This window comes from Falco naumanni, chromosome 5, assembly GCF_017639655.2.
Source record: "Falco naumanni isolate bFalNau1 chromosome 5, bFalNau1.pat, whole genome shotgun sequence".
Lineage (NCBI taxonomy): Eukaryota > Metazoa > Chordata > Aves > Falconiformes > Falconidae > Falco > Falco naumanni.
Genome location: NC_054058.1, coordinates 47,090,735 through 47,115,312, shown reverse-complemented (window position 1 = coordinate 47,115,312; position 24,578 = coordinate 47,090,735). Strand labels below are relative to the sequence as shown.

Below are 24,578 nucleotides of genomic sequence, written 5' to 3'. Positions count from 1 at the left end.
GCGCTGCCCCGGAGCACCTGCGGCGGCCGCCCCCGCCGCTCCGCACGGCGCTCCCGCCGCCGGGGCGATGCACCTGGCGGGGCGGGCGGGGCGGACGCCGCTCCCCGCGCGCGCGCCTCCCACCGCCCGCAGCCACGGCCGGCGCGCGGCACCGCAGTGGAGCGCGAGGCGCCGCCGCTGGCGAGGGGCGGGCGGGGCGGGGCCGCGCGGGCCGGAGGGCGGGGGCAGGCGGGGGGGGCGCCGAGCCCGGGCGGCCACTGAGCGCGCGCCAGCCGCGTCTCCCCAGCAACGGGCCTGGCAAGTCAGGGCTGCGCCTCCTCCCCCCGCCCCGCCCTTCTCCCGCCCGTCGGCGGGGTCGTTATCCCCCTCAGCCCGGCCGGCCGCGGGCACGGGGGCTGGGGCTGCCCGCTCCCCCGCGCCGTCCGCCGGGCCGGGGCTGCGTGTGCGTGGGAGCGGGGGGGTCGGTTCTTCGTTGGCCTCGTCCGCCCTCCGTCCCCCCCCGCGCCTTCTCCTCCACACTCCACCCAGAGATGATCCGGTGAAACTAGGAGGTGGTGATTCTCCTCCCTCCCGCTGCTGCTCTGGAAGGGACTGCAGGAATCTCTGCTCCGAGGCAGGGGCTGGGCAGAGGAGGGCGGTCTGTGAAGGGGGGGGGCCGCTGTGGCCCGCGGTGTAGCTCTCCCGGTGCGCGGCGGGGTGCGTGGGGGGCTGCTCGGTTCCTCGACCATGGGGAAGGACCAGGAACTGCTGGAAGCTGCTCGCACTGGGAATGTGGCTCTGGTGGAGAAACTCCTCTCTGGGAGGAAAGGAGGGATCCTGGGCAGTGGATCTGGAGCTATTCCCTTATCCAGCCTACTAAGGTAGGGACGTCGTTCCCCATCCGATGCTGGGGTTATTAACCTCCACTTCCCTGCCATCATCATCGCCCCTCTCATCTTCATTTCCATTCCTGCATCCTTCATAGTAACAATAAATCGTTCACTCTCTCGCCAAGTACAAGTGTGCCTGCGTTTAAAGTCACAGGCAGTCATTTTATTAATACAGTACTGCTGAATTTCTTGCCTTCAATGCGTCTGTAAGGTACTTGTTCATTCTGTTACTAGCTGTGGTGCAGAACTTGTGTTTTTTAATGCTGGGCAGATATGCACAATATACTCATTACCCTTCCTTTGATATTTCATCTTCAAATTGCTGCTTTGAATCACAGATGGAAGTGTTAATCACAGACAAGGCGTTGCATTGTGGAATTTTGTGTAAAAAGCCATAGCTTCACCCTGTGCCCTCACCCATAGTTGCTACCCTCACTTGCAGAAGAAATTAGGCATGCCATAGGAATGAGCCTACAAAACAAAGAAAGGGAATGTATATATTATTATTTTTTAATGAGAAATCATAGAGGCAGAGGAGTTAAACTTACGGAGCAGGTTAGGTAAGAGCAGTATCACTTCCAAGGTACCTGGATTTCGTGTGGTGAAACTGGGTTACTGGCCATGTTGGGTGAAAGGACTTAACTTTAGCTATTAGTTGTATCTCAGGCAATCTACAGCATGGCTTTGATGTTAAGTTTCATCATTACAGGCGTTTCTGACATTAGACAGTATTCAAGTAAGAGAAGGTCTGCAGCACACAGTGCAATGCTTGTGTTCAGTACTACACTAGGCATAGCAAAAGAATGAACTGAAACACTGTTGACCTAGAACTTGAATAAATGGGGTGTTTGGCTTGGCTTTTGGTGTGTTTTTATTGGGTTGTTTTTGTTTTTTTGAACGAAAGAAAAGGCCTAGAGAAATGGAAATTGCTTAAATGAAAATCTATTTGTGATTGCGTTGCCAGTACCTCTTTGTCAGTGTATTCCGATTATTTCAGTATTCCCTCTCTGAGGAAATGTACTGTAACTGTCCAAATTAAACCCATTTAAATTCTGTTACAAAGTCTTGCTATTTTAAAGCTGGTTTTAGTGCTAAAAACAACAGTTCAGATACTCATAGTTTACCAAAGTTCTATGATGCACCAGGTCAATTAGTTATTGCATCATTGTTGAATTACTAGCCCATTGACCAAAATCAAAACACACTGTGTGATTGCTTTTTGTACTGTACTTGAACAGGTTGCTTAGCAAGAAGTACACCAGGTAATTGGCTGAATTTAAAGTATGAGTCTTCTTAAAATGTGATACACATTTTTCATAAAACAGAAGTTCACTTCAGTACAATGACTAGCCATTTATAATAGAGTTCTACTGTGTGATTTGTGTAGTGATTTTCTTCAGGGCTACTGCGTGTCCTATATTCTTGCACTGTTACTTTCATGTCATATATCGTAAGTTCTGTATATCCAGAAGGAGTGTATTTGATTGTGTTTTTTATTAAACAGCAGTGTTTTTACTTTGTGTATACAGAACACATTAACCATGTGTTTTGTATATACAGATGGGTCATCACAGTCATCCTTTGTTACTCAGAATTTAACTATTTTAGGTTGTAAACTCAACTGTAGCCTTTTATTTTGGAAGTGTACTTAGCTTAAAGAGAAATAAAGCAAGTAAACCGTACTGTTTTATTTATGGTATTTCTTACTAATGCTATCAAGAATGCTTATGGCTTCTGTAAACATAACTTCAAAAATTACAAGTAAAAATTTATCATACAGCTGCTAAAATATTTCTAATTTTAAGGAAGATATTTGAATACATTTGAAAATAATTTTGTGATGGATTGGTGCATAAACATTCACAACCCAACACACAATTGAATGTAATGCTTTTTTGAGGGAATCTTTAAGAATTTCATTGACTTCACCAGGAATGCCCAAAGTAGAAGCTACTATCTGTTGTAGAACGTGCTTTCAAGAAAGAATTACATGTGCTAGGTATTTTAACATACTTTTTTTTTTTTTTTGAGATGTTGCATGATCTATCTGATGCCAGTAGTTATGAATTAAGTCCAAAATGACATGCACAACTAAGGTTGGATCTGTCTTGGTACACAGCACGTGGAAACAAAAGAAGGTACTAAAAGGGAGTCATGCTAGCATCTTGATCCTGTTTAGGAAATCAACACTTACTGAAAATAGCAAAGTTGTAGAAGAGCCATAATTGTACAGTATGAAAGTTTGATTTTGATGTTGGGGGGATCTGAAGATTTTTTTGATAGAAAATCAATTCAAGAAGCTTACTAGTAGAGCTATACTAGTATTTTTTGCATACAGTTTATTAGGCTAACAACTGCTTTTTAAAGTTATAATAAAGAGAAAGCAATAGAAAAAAAATAGGGACATGTTTTTCTTTTTATAGAATTTTAGGAGACATTGTGTTTGACAGTAACTCCTGGTGTTTCATTGATCATAATTATTGCTCAGTTCCTAAAATGGTGCCCCAGAACTGTACCTGTCCCATTGTGCTGAGAAAGGTCCGTGTTATTTCATGCTTCTTCTAGTATTAAGTTGGAAAAGTCCAAGTCTTTCAGCATACAAACAGGCTAATACTGTGCCTGATGCGCTGGTCTGAGTAGCAGTACACTTTCCCTTTGGATTTCTTCTGTGTTGGAGACAACTCAGTTTATGTGGCTGAGCCCTCCACGGCTTGATGCCTTTTTTTGTGGAAATTTGCTTTGCATTAATTATATATCTTGTGAATGAAACCTAACAGTCATGAATTGACAAACATGTATCGATTGTTACTTGAACCAAGGAACAAATTATCTGTCTGATCTCCTATTTACATTTTTATAACTTTTTTTTTCTGACTCTTGGTGTATTTTATGGTACTTGAGGGAGAAAGAGGGCAAGCTTTTGTATGGTTGTTTTATGGCTGAACCTGCTGATGTTAATTGTAGAGTAAATGATGTAATTTTTAAGGGGCTGACTTTTAAGTTATAAGTCATTATATTAAATTATGACAACAGTTCAGGAAAACAACACTGTTCTGGAAGGCTGTTTAAGCACTCATATAAATATGTGAATTAATTCTTGTGAGGATTTAAACACATGCTTAAAGCAGAGTATGTGCAAATTGCATAAAAATTATATATGCTTAATTAAGAGGTGATACGCACCCAAATATCTGTAATAGAAGCTATAGAAGACCTCATGCCCAAATTGATTTATCTCAAGGAATGACAAAAAATCAGTGAGCTTTGGCTATGTGGACCCTATAACTTGTTTCAGTTCAAGAGAAGCATTAAAAAGCTCTGGGTCAGTTTGTGGACCCTACCTCAATCTCCATACTCTGTGCTGGAATGTAAAGATTGTGGGTGAATATACTATGAATTCCTCAGATGCAAAGGTTAACATAAGGCATTGCAATGTACTAGAGCAAGTATAATCCTCAGTAAACACCTGGCATAGAGTAATTCACTTAAACCTGGGTATTTATTGGAATTTTAGATGCTCATGAGTTTCTGAGGCATCTGCGTGGTCTAATGGACTTTAACAAAGAACCATGGCCTGTGGATATACATCTAAATTCTAGGTGGGATACACTAGGACATCTAAAGCTGGGCTTCTGGGATTCCATTGCCTGGAATTGTAATACATTAGTATATTAACTATATTTCCTATATTAAAAAAGTATGGCTTTTAGATATGTAATAGATTGCAAAGAGAATTTTCACAGATTGTAAAATTATTTCACTGGCTTTTATATTGTTCCAGTATAAACACGAAAACTTGAGAGTAAAATGCCATAGTCCCTCTAACAGAATGTATCATTCAGTTCCTGTATGCCAAATCCTTAAATGTGCATTAAATGGTTTAACACATTAAAAAAGTGTTTCTAAGAAAACCGGTATTTTTAATTTACTTAATTTCATTATCTGTGTATACGTAACATGTTTTTATTGACCAATCAATTTTTCATTATTGGATAGAGACAGGCTTTGTTTCTTTTAAAGTGTTTTAGGAAAAATAACTTTGAAGATTTTCATGTATCTTTAGAGACCTTACATCATTTTGCCACCTGAGGTCACGTGCATGCCTTTTTGCCCTACTAATATGTTGCAACCTAAAGAAAAATGCATAGTTCTTGATTAAATGCTAATTTTTAGTCTTTTTAAACTTTACATGTTAAAAAAGCTTTGTATTCTTAACAGGACTGTGGGATAAAATATGAATTAATGTGAACTGGCAGAGAGTAGTAGGGAAGGGTGAATTGGCCCCTTCTTGCTCTTTGTTGGCTGCTGGCATTACACAGCACGGGAGGGCGGAGCAGCCTGCGTGGAGCTGGTTTTTTCCCCTTCTACGCTTGGCAGGCTGTGGCAGGGAATGGCTCCATTCTCTGCTTATCCTCCTTTAGCACAGCTATGCCATGTATAGGCCTGGCCCAAGATATTTCTCCTCTAAAGTATAGGAAACCCAGCAAGCAGATTGTCAATCTGTGAGTTGCAATCTGTTTCCTCGTCTGTTTCTCAGAGCAGTGTCTTGCTCATAGCAAAGCCACAGTTTAGCCTGATGGCCTTAGTGCACACTGAGAACCACACAGACCTACATCTATCCTTGTGCAGAACCCTGTGATTCATTCAGCTTCCTGTGCAAAATCAGATCACACTTAGATATGACTTGTAGAGCAGAAAGTATTTTAAATACTGAAATACCTTATAAAGTTTTAATTAAAATTTTAACAAAGTTGTTTTCATGTTATAATTTAAGTAACAGATGGATCACCTAATCAACAAAAATAAAGGTACTAGGTTTATTTTTTATTGAAAATAGTGTTGTTTAAAGTAAGAGAAACTTCCTTAGCTTGATCTTATAAAGAGATTGTATTATATGAGGCTTGCCGTACGGGGGTTCTGGGCTCACATGCTTCTGAGCTCACTTGTGTCTATGTTAGAAGGTATTTTAGACAACCAGTGCAGATAATAAAATGGCAAGTATTTGTTACATGTAGGTCAATGGGGCATCCAGTTAGCCTATGCTTATTTCTAATCTTAGTTACACTAATTAATACATGGAAGTTTTCGTACTGATGTCCCAAGCAGAGACTCGCATTCCCAGATTCTTTATCCTGTTAGAGTAGGAAACTTAAGTCTTCTGGGGACATACTTAATTTTATTTCCTTTTGTCTTTCAGTATGAAATGCAAATTAATGATCACTGCAACACTTAGTTTATGCTGTTTGGTATCAGTGATAGTTAATTGATGCCCTGATTCTGCCTGTTTGCCCTTTCAAATTATGAGATTCTCTTAAAACTTAACCTTTGTTTTGTTATTTTCTACCTTTCTTGGACTTATTTTTATCCTTATTTCTGAGAAATGGTTTCAATCAAAGTTTAGACAAAATTTTCTCTATGGAATTCCTTAGATTTCTTTGCAAGTTTGAAACATTTACAATATGTGAAGTAGCAATACGGGCAGTATCCAGGACATCTGGTGGAAATCTTACTATTAAGGGTCAGGCAATTCACAAAGTTTGTGTAATAAATCTTTCCTAGGAGCTCAGTGTGGTCCTGGGTTCACAGCTCTGTATTTAATTTCCGTGGATAAACTTCTTTCTTCTCCTTACTCCAGATCTTGTTTTCTGAGTATTGCTCAAGCATACGTTCTATTAATTTTCTAAAATGTTAGACCAAATGTAAAAAATGACCAGCAAGAACTGCAGACCTAGTGTAAAATCTACCAAGGCCATATTATTTGCCCATAGATAGGATCAGGGTATGGGATACAGCAGTACTGGGAGGACTGATGGAGTCAGGAGAACTTAGAAGAGAAATTGTACAAACATGTTAAGAAGAAGGTAAGGAAAATCCCAAGAAAGATGATGCGGCTGTAACTTAAAAGAACTCTTTTAGAATTCTAGAATTCTTAGCCACCAGATGGCTAGCATCTAATGCTACAGAGAGCCATATAAATGCGTTTTGATCTCCATCTTGTTTTCCATCTTGTCTGACATTGATGGTTTTAGTAGTTTGGTAATTCAATAGAATTAATGCTTCTTTATACATTTTTAAAACTGATATATGACATTGCTGCATTTAAGTGACAGTGATATAGCAGAGCTGAGAGGGCAAATAGGTGAAATAAAGTGAATGATGATGTAATCTGAAAGGTCTGCTATCTTGTGACTTGTCAGGGTTGGAAACGTTACGATGAGCAAATGCAGATGCTTTTAAGACAAGCATTTTCACAGTTACTGCACTAGTGATCAAGAAGAACATAACCGTGTTTCTAAAAATCTACATGTAGATTCTTTTGTTTACCTTAGTTTCAGTTTGTATGGATATTCATGGATAAGTCATTAAGGAGCTGCTTATAGCTCTAGCCCATTGTTTTATTGCCCTAACATAGGCAGTAGTTGAACCATCCTACAGACTGCTTTAGTTTATGCTATTGGTATATAATCTCTTAAGGCAAGCTTAGCCTGCTCGCCTGGGGAGGTGACATATACATGAGTTCCACCGCTGGAATTCCGTTCTGCTGTGGAATTTTTCTGCTGGCCACTTTCAATCAGAGTATGCATCCTAATAATTTTTATTACTTAAAGGTAAAATATTTTGACAACTTCTAATGTTGAATGTGTAAGGCATAATAACCAGTGTTAATTCCTGCCTACTGATGTGACATTTTCATGTACATGGATCCTTTTGGGAAGTAGGGAATACATTTTGTTTGAACTTTATAGCCTTTATGGGAAGACTTTTATTACTTTTTAATTACTATTTCCTGATAATCCTGATAGTATTTTCAGTATGTTCACTTTGCATTTAAGAAGTGATACAACAAGTCTTCTGTACCTAATTTAACACCTATGAATTTCTAATAATGTACATGTATCTAATGTAAGAAAGGATCTGTGCGATTTAATTCCATGAGATTGTGCTTTTATTAAAATAATTTTACACTATTTCCCATTTATTGCACATACATTTTCTAAAGAAAGAAGAAATGCTAAAAATGACATCTTGAGTGTTATTTGTTTCCAATTTAAAACACCCGGTGGTAGCTATGTTTCTGTAGGTGTCGATGTCTGTGCTGGGTGTCTTAAGTTCCCATTATAGCCAATGGAGATCTAGTCGATACAGTTGGGGAACATATGGAGTGATTCAGCTCAACCTAAAGTAGATATTGTATGATTTTATTTCAAACTGAACCTAATTTAAATATTTTTGTAGGTAAAAATATTTCAGTGAAGAACAGGACAACAATTCTAGTTGAAGGAAAATGTAGAATATATATAAATGACCACTTAAATAGTTAGGTTAAAACAAAATTAGGGTAGGAATTCTATCCTTGCATATTTTATAGCTGGTTTGGATGAATTCAGAAGTAGTAGACATTAGGTATTGAGGCAGAATCCACATGAGAAATACAGAAAATGCATAATGTTGTATCACATGACGTTTGTTGCAAATGTGCCAAGTGTGCAAGAATGGAATTAGAAAAGCCTTAGCTGGAGTTGAAACTAGTGAGGGATGGCAAAAGCATAACTAATTACATTGACAGCCCAAAAAAAAAAAAAAAAAAAGAAAAGGAAAAAAAAAAGTAGAGATACTGCTCACTGGGGCAGGAGACCTAGTGAAAAAACACATAGAAAAGGCAAGGCATTCACTGCCTTTTCTACTTTTTTTTTTTTTTTTTTTTTTGTCTCAGTTCCTGAGACAAACAGTTCCTGAGCCTACTAGCAAAATTTGTGTGGCAATGAAACATTACCTGCAGTAGAGGAAGATCAGGGGAACACTTAAATTCAAGGGATCGATGTTACTGTGAGGCCACTGTTATCTTTGGAAGATCATGTCAAGCATGAGAAGTTTCTGATGACTGGAAAAGGAAAATGTCACGTCCGTTTTCAGAAAGGGCAAGAGAAAGGTTCTGAGGTCATCACGCTCATCAGTCTAACCTAAAGTCCTAGGGAAGGTTACAGAGCATCTCCTCATGGAGGTAGTTTCCAGATACACAAAGGACAAGAATGTGATTGAGAACAGCCAGCATGGATTTACCAAGCTCAAATCGTGCATGACCAACCTTAATTGCTTTCTATTAACTGCCTCTGTGGTCAAGGGGAGAGCCAGGAATGGTGTTTTAACTTTACTTTAGAGCAGTCTCTTTCAGTCAAAATGGTGAACTGTGGACTGATTAAGAGGATGATAAGATGGGTGGAACTGGGTGGACTGCATGGCTGTGAGCGTTATGATCAACAATAAAGAATGCAACTGTTCATGTCTACTAGAGGGTTTCCTCAGGATTCAAGGGCCAGTATTGATTGCAGTATAGCAGTGTAACAAGTTTGTAGATGATGCCAAACTGGGGAGAAACAATTCATATGAAGAATTGCTATTAGGAGGGACATGGGCAGGCTGGAGAAAAGGGCTGGTGGGAGCCTTGTGAAATTCAGCCAAAGCCATTGTGAAGTCCCGCACCTGGGAGTGAATAACCTCTTGCACCGCTACAGACTCTTATGCTGGATAATTTTTTGTGTTTTCTTCTTTTTCCATCATATTAGTCACAAGAACATCAATATCACATTTAGTCTTTGAGTTTGCACAGTAGTAACTTTCTCTTGTAAGAATGGTGTGATTGGTATGTGGATTTTTTCCTAACCCTTCATAGCCCAGACAAATGCTGAAATAGGTTAAGTTGTAAGGTATTCATGTTGTCACAGTATGAGAAGTGTACAAGAGAAAGATTTTTTTAGAGACAGTAAAAAAAGGAGTTTTGTAAATTAGAATTGGGAATATCATCTGGAATTGGTATTTTCCGTCTGCATATTGCCTGAATCTGAAACCTTTGTGGTGTAACTTTCTAGTGTGTTTGTAGCTGGTAGTTCTGAGAGTTAGCTGAGTGTAATGTTTTCCATATTTACTTGCTGACTTGTCAGGATCATTGTTTTCTATTTTTAGATGCCGCTAGATATGAGTTGTGAATCAGTGTGTCTAGTTTATTTTTGCAGATGAAAACACCCAACACATTAGCGGTTAGACCCCAGAATCTCAATTAAGTCATTGGTAAGGTTTCCTAAAAATGTAATTTACACTTATTTTTAGTTTTCAATTTTCTCAAGTAATTATTTATCCACTTCCATATCCTCCTTGTCATCTGTATAGCTAATTTGTCAGATTATGCTCATAAGTAATTTGCAATCACTCTGCTTCCTGTTTTGTGCACATTTATTGAAGAGCAGTATCTTGCATAACCAAGTAGTAATGATCTCCCATGGATCTTCTCACACAATGTGCACAAGTAAAATTTCAGAGAACCAAATATACCAAATAAGGCATATGGTATATAGTGTATATATATGTTACAAATCTGTTGTTTGCCTGTCACAATAGTTAAATCTATCCCCTCTATTTTTAATTTTATGTAGACTGTGTAAGCCTTGATTTCAGAAGGATAGGAGTTATGACATAAGCAGAAAATTAAGTCTCTGAAAGAATGGAATAGGCATGTGTTCTGGGTGAGGAGATGTGGCTGGAAGACAGGTAGAGGGAGAGAGACCTGAATAAGGGTATTTGGAATGCTTTGGCAAGCAGGCTGTAGATAAAAATCTGAAAAGGCTGGAATGCTAGAAACGGTTGGTAAAGGAAATAAGTATAAGAATTGAGATGGAGTAAGAACTGAGGCTGATTGACCATGGAGGTTAGCTCTGATGAGAAGCAGAAGCAGCAAGTTTAGGAGACAAGATACAAGGAACAGGGCTTACATTCAGAATAAAGAGAAAATGTGTAACTACTGAAATAGAGTTTTCATCCAAAGCCTGACATTTTCGTATTTCCTTGCTGTAACAAATACTTGTGTAATGCATTTGCAAACTGTCTCTTTTTCTTTTAGTGCTAAAATAGACAGCAGTTAATAAAGTACCATCGGTCATCTAAGTAGTTTAACTGGAAGAGGTTGTTGTGATGGATAAGATGACACCACATGATGAAATTTCTGGAGTTTTAGTTTACTTTTTATTAATGGTAAAAATAAGATTGCTGGTGCAGTTTTTATTTAGCCCCCTGAATGTAGGCATTATATATTTTTTTTAATGACGCAAACCTATAATGTTTTCTTTGGCAAGGTTCTTACCTCAGCTGCAGCCCAGGGTAGACAGTGCTCACTGCAGTTATTCAAGATTTTTTATCTTTAATATTCAGTGTTTAGCCCTGAGCCTTATTTACTGCACACAATTCAAACCCTTCTCTAGAAGAAGAATGATTAAGTTTTCTCCTGGGTTTTTCGGTGGTGTTTGTCACTGTAGTTATCTGACTGCTTCACATCATTAACGAGTTTACTGTCAAAGTACTTCTGTGACTGGATAAAGGTGTTAATATCTGCAGTTCACAAATGATGACTGAAGCACAGTTGGATTATGGTGAGACATACCCACTGACTTGGTGTTTCTAACTGGTGACTACAAGGTGCTCATTTTTCACAGTATTAATATAGTTTAAAAACGTAGGAACGTCTTTTCTTGATCAGAATGAAGGTCCTTCTAGCCAAGTATTCTACAAACTCTCCTAACTGGGAGTTAGGCTGGTCTTAGAAGAACATAGTAGCAAAGCAAGCATGTAGTAATACTTCCTCTCATGTACTCTCTCAGCTTCCAAGAATTTACAGCAGCTTTGAGACAGATGTGTTGTTTTTGTATTTAATAGCTCCAGTGGATTCTTCTTCTATGCATTTATTCAATTGCATTCTTTTAGCATTTGTAGCATGTCACAGCAAGGGTTTCACAACTTAATGCAGTATTATGTGAAGAACATTCTCTATAAATTAAATAGCGTTTTATATGTTCAAATGTATAAAGATCTGTTCAGAGGTTTGTTTCTGGAGTGCAGTTATGGGTAGAATCCAGTTCTGTGGTGCAGCATTAGACTGTTGTTCCTCTTCTTTGTGTAATAGATTTAGTAAATACCAATGCACCTTTTAATACCTTTGATTTTCAAAAAGAAGAGTTCTTACTCAGTCATTCCCATTATAGGGGGTAGGCCTTCAGCTGTTCCAGGATCATCATTCATTGCACAAGGAAAAATAATATGGAATCATTTAATTGTTAAGGCTAATACATATGTGTAAGCAGGATGACTTAGCACCAGCTAATAAATCCTTGCCTTTGCAACCTCAATAATTTTTTAATGCACTTTTCTATATATATTTCTATAAATATTTCCACAGAAAAATATGTATATTTTCAACAAAAAAAGTATATTTTGAGAATGTAGATATAGACTGCTTGTGTGGTGATGAACAGAACATATTGAATTTGGAGATGCCTCTATTAATTTACAAAAACTATAACTCCTGATGGGTATCTAATATCCGCAAAAAATTATGTGGAATTAGAGGTGCTGGAGGATATTTCTTTTTTTTATTTTATTTTCTTTCTTCTTTTTTTTCTTTTTGGCAAGTAATGATATGCATTTAAATAACATTCCCATTATATTACCTGAAACAACAAAGGTGAAACAAGGAAAATCAAACTTTAATTGCTGAAGGTCATTTGTAAAGCTGGAAGTGAAACAGCTGCAGGTAGGGGAAGGATGCTACTTTCCTCTCTTTTTTTGTGGGAAATGGTTATTCAGGAAAGAGCAAGGTCATTCCCCAGTGATAAAATATTGTGTTTTATACATTGTACCTTAGAAAGGTATTCTGAGGCATAAATACATTCTGAGGATGTGTATCATTTCCCTACTTAAACTGGCAAATCATAATTACTTCAGGAGTAAACTTTACAGTAGATGAAGACGGTCCTGGTCACCTGTACTTAACTATTTTGGTACTGCTTAACCAAAAAAGAGAAACTTCAGTATTCAGCCTCCATGTCTCTGTCATTCAGGCAAGAATAAATGAGAAAAGGTAAAATGAAAAGCTTATTGTACACTTGCAGGCTCGAGAATTTTGCCATAATGCCGGTGTTTGAGGGCACACCCATCTAGCATGGTCTGATTGAGAAAATAAGTGATTGATTTGGATCTGCCTGTAAGAGTCTAAAAATGTTAGTAATTCATTGTGACATTGTGATATTAGTTTTGTGCACTTCATGAATTATGTTGAAGATTGTCAGAGATGCCACAAAGACGGAAGATTTGGGTCCAGATGCAGATTTTGCAGAAAATCTTGGAGAAACTGAGAGATACTCAGTATGATGCCATTGTTTGATCTCTTCTAAATATCGAGAAACTGAACTTGGGGAGCACGTTCAGGCTCAGGCATCAGCTGGGTTTAGAGGTGTACTATAGAGGCAGAGGAATCAAGAGTCATGAGAAATGCAGTGAGGTCCTGAACCTCAGAGGCTAGGCTTCCTTTACTCGCCACTCATTATGATCTAGATCACATACGTCCATTATTTAAAAAAAAATACACTGCTCAAAAGGCAAATTTACTTTGAAGAACTGAAAGCATGTACTTAAAAAGCACCCATCTTAATGCTTTCTTCAGTTCAAGGATTGAAGTGGCAAATGTTTCATAATGTTAAAGTTCCAGATGTTTGGTCAAGTGATCTGTATGTGTATTTTACAGCTGCTTCTACATTTAACAAGCCACTGCTTAATGAGTTGCCCCTAAAGAACAGTAGTTTATTTTTGGATAGTTGCTTCTCCTCTCTAAGTCCAGAGTGCCAAAATCTTCATATTAAGATGGAAGTATCTTGCACTAGATTTGAAAATATTGCAATCTTTCTTTTTTAAAAAAATAAATTCAATATATATTTCAAATAAATATAATAGCTTAAAACGGGTACACTTTTGCTGAAAGGAAAGACCTGGGAATGTATAAAATTAAAAGGGTCTCAACAAGACTCAAAAAATATTTAGATTTCAGAAATACTTCAAAGCTGTTAACTTGTGAAAAAAAGACTCAGCCATGCTGAAATAAGAACATTTTCTTTTCATCCTGTGTTTTCCCTTGTTAAATGTGTCTCGTACAATCAGAAGAAGAATCTTTGGCTTGTATTGCTGACTGGTTCAACTAGACCAGTGACGTCTTCAGTTAGTGTTTAGGAATACATTGTATTTGGCTGAATTTTTTAAATTTTTAAAACAATTTCTCACAAAATACTAGATACTCAACTAATGGCTACACAAAATTGAGCCGGTTTGTGATGTGACTGTTTTAACAATCATAGATACTCAAACTCTTAGTTTTTCTCTTGCTGAGGGTTGTATAACAGAAAAATAGGCTTTTTATTGTCAGTTTCCAAAACATACGTGGGGTTGACTTTAATCATATGGTCTCTTCACTGTTTTGATCAAACTTGAGGGAACACAAGAACTCTGTTATCTAGACACTTAGCAACAGTTTTGACAAAACTGGGCAGGAGTTACATAGGTATAAATGCTGGTAAAGGAGAAACGGAAACCTCGTGATCTATTTCCAATGCATAAATATATTTTACCACAAACTGAACTGTTGCAACATTTGCTACTCCTCTTGCTTTAAAGCTCACCTGGTTGTAACAGGGCACAGACTTGGGAAACAAGTTTTGAGAAAAGCGAATGAGGTTGCTAAGAAATGTCTGCTTTTTAAATAGCCAAGGGAGCATCCTTCGTGTTAGGCTGTCTACTTCAGTAGACAACCTCCAAGGAATAAATCAGCTAATTATGATAGTGGTAAGAGACAAACAGAGCTTTCTTTCCCTTCTCTCAGTAACGAAATATTGTTTTCCTAGGATTTTTTTTCCTCATCATCCCTCCCCTTTCCCAATATAACTGTTTTTCTCCTCATCCTTTTTCTTACTGTGACACCCAGCTTGAAAAGGGAGGAAAAGTTAGGAAGTGAAGAATCCTGAAGTTCCTTATGCCAACCTTGAAAAAGACGACCTTGCTGCAGGTACTCACCCCAAGGCCAGGCAGTCTAGTATGAAAAAATTGATGATCTCAGTTAATGCTTTTGGTGAATGCAGAAGGCGCTAGGTTTGACAATGACACGTAAAAATTGAACATAATCAGGACAGAATTCTTTGGGAAGTTTGAAAGAGCAGGCACAGTGATGGGCAAAATAGATAAGACCAGGGATACAGGATTGATTTTGGAAGTGGGGCATGATAAATTCCTGGACAGAGAGGTAGAGATCCACTTTGAGAACCTTCCTCAAAGACTGATGAACTAAGAAGTGTAAAATAAATTTATTTAGAGAGTGACAAGAAAATACATGTGAGTGGTTGGATATTGTCTGGTCTTTGCCCGACAGACCTGTAGCACATGTGAATGAGTCTGCCTAGCTACTTGGGACAATGCCGGAACCAAAACCGTCAGCTCTGAAAGAAGGCAGAAGGAAGAAGCTGAGTCCCTTTTGTGGTATTTCTGTTTAAATGTGTTCTTGGGTTAAAAAAAACCCTCAGGAGAGAATGATACAGCAGGCCTCAGGATTACTCTTTAAAGAATGGAGCCAGAGTGTCTAGACCTCTTTGGAAGGAAGTGTACTACTTTGGCTGTTCTTCAATTCATAGTAGCTAATTACCCAAATCACCTTTGAAAATGACATAAGATGTCACTATTTCTGGATAAGTTCCCAAGAAAATCTGAAGAGGAATTAAGAACAATTATTCCAGAAGGTCGGCTCATACCACATATCTCCCAAGTTTCACTTGACTTGTGAGGTGCTGTGGCATTGCCGGTAGTTTCAGCAACTGTCATGTAACATGCATTGTTATAGTCTGCTGGGATTCTTGGAAAAGTCCAGAATACAGCTGAAACTTTCTTAAGAAGAATGAATCTTTTGGTAAAATTGCCAATTCATTATATTCCTGAAAATGATCTTTGGGTTTTTTGGGTCTTTGGGGATTTTCTTCCTCAGCTCCACAGAAAGCGATCTATATACCAGATTCATTTCAGACTATTGCACTACCACATTTAATGGGCATCAGATTAGCCTCCTATAAAGCATATGAAACTTTGCAAAGGATTGCTTTATTTTCACTGTAACTAAAAGGCAGATGCTACCTTTCAAAGCAGTTGGATTGACAGTCCCACAGGGAGTTGTCAGGAACTATTTTAAATGAGTGCAGATTTATCAGAGCAGCAAAGAGGAATGTCCTGTCTGTGTTAGCACTGCTCATTGCGTTCTTCTTGCAGTGGAATGAAGCTGGGTTAATTAGCATTGATAATACACAGCTGTGGGTTGGCTCCAAGGGGTGGTGGGTTGGCCTATGTAGATAGGGTGCAGCTGTGGCTGGTTCTGGTAAGTGGTTGAGAGCCAGTGAAGAGGGAGCAGCCGAAGAAGAGAGGGGAGGAAGAAGCAGAGAGAGAACATACGTGAGATGAGAAGGCAGCAGAGGGACTGGCATGAAGAGTATACTGGTATGAGATGGTAAAAGACCTTGTTGCAGCTTGATAGTTTGGAGAGTGCTGCAACACTTCTAATCATATGTGATTTTAGTCTTACGGCCTAACATTCAGGTAATCACAGGTAAATTCACTATAGTTTTGATGACAAATCTCTGCCTTTGCAACTCTATTAGGGCACATTATTGCACATCTAAGCATATAGAACTTGACAATAATATGAATAATTAAATTTTTTTCATTTAAATTTGGTATTTAAAACACTTGGTTAATGTATGAATAATTATTTTCTTTTTAAAAGCATTTTCAGTTTAGTTTTGATGGACGTCATGCGAAGAGTTTTTGGCTAGATTTGAAATTGCTGGAAAACCTGTAAACAAACATACTGCACTAAGATTAGTGATTTGTGACACACCTTAAAAACTGTCAGAAAAAGAAACGGTAGCCTGACTTTAACTTCTCATGTGAAAGCTCTCTTAATTTGATACTGCATTGCTGTGCTGAAGTTGGCTGTATGTAATACAGTCCCTGATTTTTCCATTTGATTTTTGAACAGATTTTTTGGTCAGTAAGCATATGCTCTGCGTAGCAATTACTGTACCAAAGAAAGGTTTGCCGTGTATTCCTGAAAATGATTCTCAAGCTTAAACTGTGATCATTTATCTTTAGCATAACAGCTTAAGACTTGCACGTGTAAATATTAATTCACGTTCCAAGTGAACAAAATGTATTTTGGTTAACAGCAATGTATTCTGTATCTAGACACTGAATGTATTAATGATACTGTGTAACTGTTAACGCTGCCATTTGTGCTAAATATTACACATCTCAAGTTCTGCTAGTGCTTTGATCATTAGATTCTCTTTTCCATTTGAAACTACCAATTTGTGTTTGTGTTTCACTGTTAATCAATAGTGAGCTAGCCTGTCAATTTCTCAATTGGTCAGTATTTTCCACTACAGCTTTAAAACTTAAATGTAAATAATTGTTCACTTTATTTTCACGCTTTTTTTCTGTTGAGGGTTGGTATTACCGTCCTCCAGAAAATAAAGCAAACAGGAGAAACACTGGAGAAATTTTGCAAATCAACGAGTGATGGCAATGCCTATAGAGGAAACTTTGAAAACTCTGGAAATGAGCACAGTCACAGTTATAAAATGTGTCCATTTTATAGGTCTATGCTTCAGTGAAAAGAGCTAGCTCCTTTCCCTAGAGGCACACATTCCTCAAATGATATAATAACACTGAAGGCTCATATCCTTTCCCCCCCCACCGCCTGTCTTTTTTCCATAAAGGAGAGGTGTCTGTCTGTATATCTATACATATGCGTGAATGTGTGACATAGCCATGAAGAGCAGCTAGTCCTACTGAACTAGATAGTAAAACTAAAGTGGATAAAGATTTTTTTATTTTTTTTTAAGCTAGCTTTAATGAAGAAATACCAGCTTTTTTCCTTGAACTGCGCTAGTTTTTATGGTACTTGTAGTGATCTAAATTTCTCAACATAGAAGTGACATGGAGTATAAAAGAATCCAGAGCAGTAGTTAAGCTGATAAACACTCACCTCTGACGGGGAGACTCAGGTTCAAGTGTCTAGTCTGTCATTATCCCAAGATAGTTCACTAAACACTGGTTTACCCAACAAACACTTTTTCCCTAGTCCAAAGATTACATATAGTTGCATAAACATATTGAAATAGTTAAAAATGTTTTAAACCAAAACTTACAAGCAGTATTGGTCAGGACACTGGCTTGGAAAACAACGATTTTTAAAGGCAAACCTTAATCTTCCCATCATAACCCAGCACTCTTGAGTTTTACATTCTGTTCTTTCTTGTTTAAAAAAGTAGAAACAATTAAAACCCACTTCAGAATGATTCCTAGTTTAAGTTTTACGTAGAAAATTGTAACCATCAAAAAGTGGAAGTCAAACACTTGGCTGGATTCTAAAGGCAGTATGTTGCAAAGTAAGGGAGTGTTTTGTTTGTATTTTATTGAATGCTTTCTAAACTACACTTAGTTATTTTTTGTGATGACTTTTTTTGAATAAGAAATGTGTTAGAGCTTCAATGGTAGCTTCAGAAATGTTAGCACTGTTCGAAGTGAACTTGCAGTTTTCTCTGTGGCATGGACTTCAAAGAATTACAGAACTCTGAATTTCTCAAAGTATTATGACTATATTTTTATAGACTTGGCAAGAATTATGCTATTATGCATGTATCAGTTATAGATTTGATTTGGTTAGGCTAGGCACTGAAAAAAAATTAAAACTGTTCCCTTTTCAGATGGGTATAATCAGTCCATTTTTGTCCATAATATGACTTCTAGCTGAACTGTTTGGGGAAAAATATGTTCATGAAAATATCACATTGCTGAAATATGTCAATTTAGAGCATAGAGGTCTCTCTTAAGTATCTCCTTTTCTTTCTCCCCCTTTCCCCCATCTCTCTGTTTCTCTGTCCATCTCTCTTCCCCCCCCCCCCCCCCCCCCCGTGCCTGCTCTCTCTCTCTCTCCATTAATCTATCTTTCCATTCATTCACCTCTTTTTCCACCTCTTCCTCCTGTTTCACACCCACACACACCCACCCCCCCGTGCTTCCCTCTTCTCCTCTCTCTCTCTCCCAGTTTAAATCATAAAGAGAATCACCTAAAACAAAATAATACAAGAACACAAATCAGGAAGCATTGCCTATTGAGCTGGAAATAGTTAGATGGAAGGATATAGTGACAAAAAGTAGTCTGAAAAGAGGGAAGATGCCTTTGTTTAAAAAAAGAAGTTACGTTCCTCCCTGAGGATGACCCAATGACAAGTATGATTAGATTAAAGTAGGACAAGTTACCCATAATCCCATCTAACATGGCAAAGCAAAAATGCGAAATAGAGAAGACATGTTTTACTTGGCATATGGAAATCTGAGACTTACAATAATAAGAATAGCAAATATCCTAAAAAATTGCTGGAGTATTTGACTGATTATACTCAAGGTCACCTGATAGGAACATGAAATACTTCAGACATTTAAGAAAAGGGCTTAAGATGAGAATGTCTGATACATTTTCAGAGATAATTTTGATGGCAGCTACAAGTCAAAACTAAAAAAGGTGTGACTGGGGATTGCTAGCAGTAAAGAGGGAAAAGTTGTAGATTCATACACATTTAATTGACTTTGGTGACATTACTAGATTGTATTGGATGTCTATCATGTTCAGAAATGCCTTTCTTTTTAATGTATTGTAAACAATAGAATTCAACACTCAGATTCTTCAGATTTAAAATGGAGCTGCTTTGGAAATAAGCAAGAACAACAAGATAATTAATGATTTGTATAGAAAAGCAAAAAAAGTGGGGAAAGGTACAGTGACTGGCTGTTTTAGTGGTTTATAACAAACCTGGGGAGATGATTTTGTTAGTTAAAGCGTGAGTATGGATGAGCATATTCTATTTACAAGAGATAAAGATACGGAAGGCAAGTTCTTTATGGTCAGTTTGCAGTTGTCTTGAGAAAGAGGTAATTCACGTAATGGGTAAAAAAAGCTGTCTTGCAGAGATCGAGGTCATGTAGTTCTGCACTCCACTTCCTGAGCCTCTCTCTTTCTGAAAGATCTTAAGCCTAGGCACAGAGCCATAGAAGTGGGGGGAGCACAGTTAGGGTCTCTTAAATCCAGAAGTACAGGGGAGCAGCCTGAAGTAACACCTGTATTATCTGTGGATGAAATTATTGGTGTCAGGGTGAACAGAGCCAGCTAATAGAATCACAGAATCATTTAGGTTAGAAAAGATCTTTGATATCATGAAATCCAACTGTTATCCCAGGACTGCCAAGTCCACCACTAAACCATGTCACTAAGCACTGCATCTATGTATTTTTTGAATACATACAGGAATGGGGATTCCACGACCTCCCTGGGCAGCCTGTTCCAGAGCTTAACCACCCTTCCAATGAAGTTTTTCCTAATAACCGATCCAAATGTCCCCTGGCACAACTTGAGGCCATTTCCTCTTGTCCTATCATTTGTTACTTGGGGAAAGAGACCGACCTCCACCTCACTGCAACCTCCTTTCAGGTAGTTGTAGAGAGCAATAAGGTCTCCCCTGAGCCTCCTTTTCTGCAGGTTAAACAACCTCAGTTCCCTCAGCCGCTCCTGATAGGACTTCTTCTGTAGACCCTTCACCAGCTTCATCGTGCTTCTCTGGACACATTCCAGCACCTCTATGTCCCTCTTGAAGGAGGGACCCAAAACTGAACACAGTATTCAAGGTGTAGCCTCATCAGTGCCGAGTACAGGGAGACAACCACTTCCTTTGTCCTGCTGGCCGCACTGTTTCTGATACAAGTAATACAATAATCCACACATGGCTCTACTTAAATTTACATATGTGGAGGAATGACACCCAGCCTCAATCTACACCGACCAAGCTTGGGTCTAGTGGGACTTCTTAGCCCAGGTTTAGTGGCATGCAAATGTGGCTACAATACTTCCAGATCTTGGCTAGCTTTGGAAGCATTATAACTGCATGCAATTGGTAAGAAGTGCTATTAGATCCAAACTGGTATTATGCAGACAGTTTCTATGTCCCTGTACCCATGTTTGTCTGCAGATAGTCTACCCGTGAACTGTGGCATTTGGACTGCATGTTAATGGCTTGTTGTATGTACCACTAAATGTTGTACATTATCACATGGTATTCTTCAGATAAAATTCACTCCCCTTTTATAGTACAGGATGGATGGCACTCCCACAGTTGCTGTTTAGTATTTTGTTCTCTCATTGTTAGTGTAGGCTTATGCCTTTAGTGCATATTATGCAGATGTTTCTATAAAGAGAATTCTTTTTCTCATATGCTTCTCAGTAAAGTTTTGCAAACATTATGCATTTATTTTCAAAACTAATCTTGTTTGATGACAGGGCATTTATTACTCCATTTTACAAGTGGATATGTGAAATGCTGAGACATTAAGGTTGAATTATTGGGTAATTTTAGATACATAATTCAAAACGCCTAAAACCCAATCTCTGATTTTGAAGAATATTTGTCGTTACATAGCATTTAAAAATGCAAAGCACAATTTCCTCTGACTACTAAGGCAACTGCAGATAGCACTTTTACAGTCAAAACTCAGGATGTGGACTTGGGCACCCTGAAAGTTACATGCTTAATGACCATTCTTGCAAAGTTAGATTTAAAAGACTTTCCTACTGTAAAAAAAAAAAAAAAAGGCAACTCTGTGGCAGAAAAAGTCTACATCTATAGAGCCTCATTGCATTATCCTGCATACTAATTTCTTCCTTTTCCCCTCGCAGTCCTCTAGTTCATCCAGAATACATTCCCCTTTCTGTTAAATTCAACAGGTTCTGTTGCCACAGAATCATGACCTACCTTTACAGTATGTTACATAGGTTGAGGCAGATTTACTGAGGGGAAAAAAATGCATGCAATTAATAGATCATGGAATCAAAGATTATGCATACATAAGGAGGAACTGAAGTCAGATCATAAAGTCTTTTTTGGGCTATTTCTTGACTTTTCAGTATGACTTGTTATGTTATTTTCACGTAATTGTACCTGTGTAATTTCCTTTTCTTTTTTGTAAAAACAAACTGATAAATTAGAAATTCCATTATCTTTGTGGTATCAACACTCATATATACATTAGGCCTGTGCAAGTTTGCATCACAGCTGACCAGCTGCATGGTAACAGCTCATGGGGCTAAGAACCTGAGTATTCATGGACAAAGTAGTAATCTTTGAGGCCTGGATCAAACTTGCAAGCCGCTAACTAGATGAACCTGATGTAGGCCAATAACAGAGATGGCACTTCAAGATGTGCTCCACAGAACTCTGTGTGTTTTAGTGGAATGCTTGGTAGGAGTAGCCAGTGGTCACGTACATTATTATTTTGCCAAACATGTTGCTGTCATTTGCTTAGTTATCATGGGATTCAGTTTAGGAAAATGTGTTCTAGCAGAGTGTCCAGCATGTTTCTGCTCACTCAGTATAACTTAACTCTTCTACTCTGTCCAGCTGTCGTTTTAGCTTTAGCTTTGACTCAAATATCTCGTGCATCTTTGTGTCCTTTCACAGCTCTTTCTTACTCTGGAGGCTGATGCTTGCAGTCCTTTAACTCAACTATTTTCATTCTTTCAGTTCTCTCTTTCCAGATTTCTGGTTTTGTCTGTACTAGTTCGGTCGTCTTTTCTGTCTTCTCATTTAATTTTATTTTAATTTCCTGTGAATTTCCCTTCACATGCTCATGTTTCCTGCCCTCAGATTTTCTCCTGTATTTTCTCCTGTGACTTTAGGACTCCTTTCTTAGAATTCTTTAGTCTGAGGTAGATGTCTGACATGAAATTCCAACTCAAATAAAGTAGTTGTAGCCATAAGCAAAGTAAAGTGTGATTTTACACTGGGGATTGGAGGTAATGCTTAATAGGCATTATTGCTAGGGCACTTGCTAAATTTACCATCCATAAAGAAGAAAAGTTAGCCAGAGAAAGAACTTCCTTGGCTCTGTTTTCTACTGATGGACAGTAACTTTTTAGCATGGTTTATACAGGATATCATAATTTACTTAATTCTGCATGGTAAGATGAACAGATTCTTAGAATGCATTAGTGCATGAATAGTACACTCAAGGAACTTGGTCTTTATACAAGGCAATCTGATTATTATAGTAGAATGTATGGAATGCTGTAATCGGGTAGTATGGAAATAGTTTGAGAAATGCTAAAATAAAATTTAAGAGACTTTTCAAAAAATCATGTATTAAAGTGCATGAAAATTTGTGGATTAAAAACCTGCTGGTTGAAAGAGTAAGAAAGGGCATTCATTTATATAAGAGTGTGTGTGTGTGTATATATATATATGTAAAAGGAAAAGCTAAACCCCTCAGTAGATGAAGTTAATTTTATTGGTTTAACTAGTTATTCTGGAGAGTAAATGGGAGAATTCCTTTCTGCCATTAAAAACAGCATTTTGCTCACATCCAGCATATATGTATGTTACACGTACTATGTGTTTAAATAGCACTGCTGTGCTGGTAACACATTCAAAGTAGAGAACAGAATCCCAGTACATGGAACATAGTCTTGACTATGAAAGATATATTCTCAAAGTATTTGATTGATAACTAATGGGAGAAAACCTTGTAAAATTTCTCAAGAAAAAAAAAATTTCAGAATATGTGATACTGAAATACTTTTTTGTTATATAGGCTGGATGTTTTATTTTATTAAGGATATTAGCTTGAAAATGTTCTCCACATCCGAGAATTTTTTTTGAAAGAAAACTCTGAAAAACTGAACTCATTCCACAGTATGGTTTATAGTTTTCCAAAAGAAAAATAAGATGATAAATATTGCTCTCTGTAAGTCTAATAGAATAATTTGCTATCATTTTACTTTGAATATGAAAAAAAATCATCAATTATCTAGAACCTGGGCAGAAAGCATTAATGATTCATGAATCACAATTTATAAAAAACTCAGTTCCATTTTAAAATAGAATTACTAAGTTAGGTAATGAAAGGAATACAGAATATGCAACATTATTATTTTAAATCTATAATTGTATTCAAGTAAACCAAATGATACTGTGATTTAAAAAAACCCTTAATTATGAAAAAGCCCATTGTATTAGCTTGAATATAAATGATGTAATGGATTAAAGTTTTACTAGATAATAGACTTTACAAATAGAGACCATAAATGATAGTATGTTCTATCCAATGTTAAGGTTAGTAGCTAGAAAGTTACTGTAACAGTAAAAGAAAGAGGAAGATGCGTTTAAATGTGGCTGACTCCCAAACTAACCTCAAGAAAGTCTGGTATGAAAACTGTCGTGTTCCTCCAACCTGTTTGTTTCCTTTGTTTAGCGTCTTGAAATAAATTGCCACTTGGGGACATGCCAAAGTTTGATTATTCTGCTGAGTATTTTCATTTTGGAGGAAGAAACAAAAATTGCATTAGTCAAATTGACAGACGCTGAAAAACTGGAAACAATTGGGACATGATAAGACTGTAGTAAACCCTGGATAATCAGAAATGGGTTGGGCTCAATAAAACAGTTTGATAATTAAAGAATATTTATCAGAATGCAAATAAAATTATAAAGAATACTGAGTATGCAGAAGTTGATACCAGATACTTTATAAAACCCCTCTATACATATACTTCTGTTTATGCTATCAAAAGAATTGAGATATATCAAGAAAGCTCAGGGTACCTAAAATCTCCAGCAACATATAGTAAGAATACTCCTAATCCCAAACAGTTTACAATACAAAAACACAGGGAAACAAAAGTAATAGAAACCCCTCCGACATTTTATCTCAAATTTTTCTCAAGGCTACAAAAGAAGGGTGTGCCAGAATTATGGATTC

At 37.8% G+C, this 24,578-nt stretch overlaps 1 protein-coding gene across 7 annotated transcripts in view; it reads left to right on the top strand.

Moving 5' to 3' along the window:
- The first annotated feature begins 394 nt into the window (after positions 1 to 394).
- The window catches only part of ANKS1B (ankyrin repeat and sterile alpha motif domain containing 1B), a 441,782-nt gene continuing 417,598 nt past the window's right edge, over positions 395 to 24,578 (top strand). For all 7 annotated transcript variants that reach the window (XM_040595970.1, XM_040595966.1, XM_040595969.1 and 4 more), the window contains exon 1: positions 395 to 860. In XM_040595970.1, the coding sequence (XP_040451904.1) occupies positions 727 to 860 (134 nt within the window). In that variant the 5' untranslated portion in view covers positions 395 to 726. The remainder of the gene's footprint in view (positions 861 to 24,578) is intronic.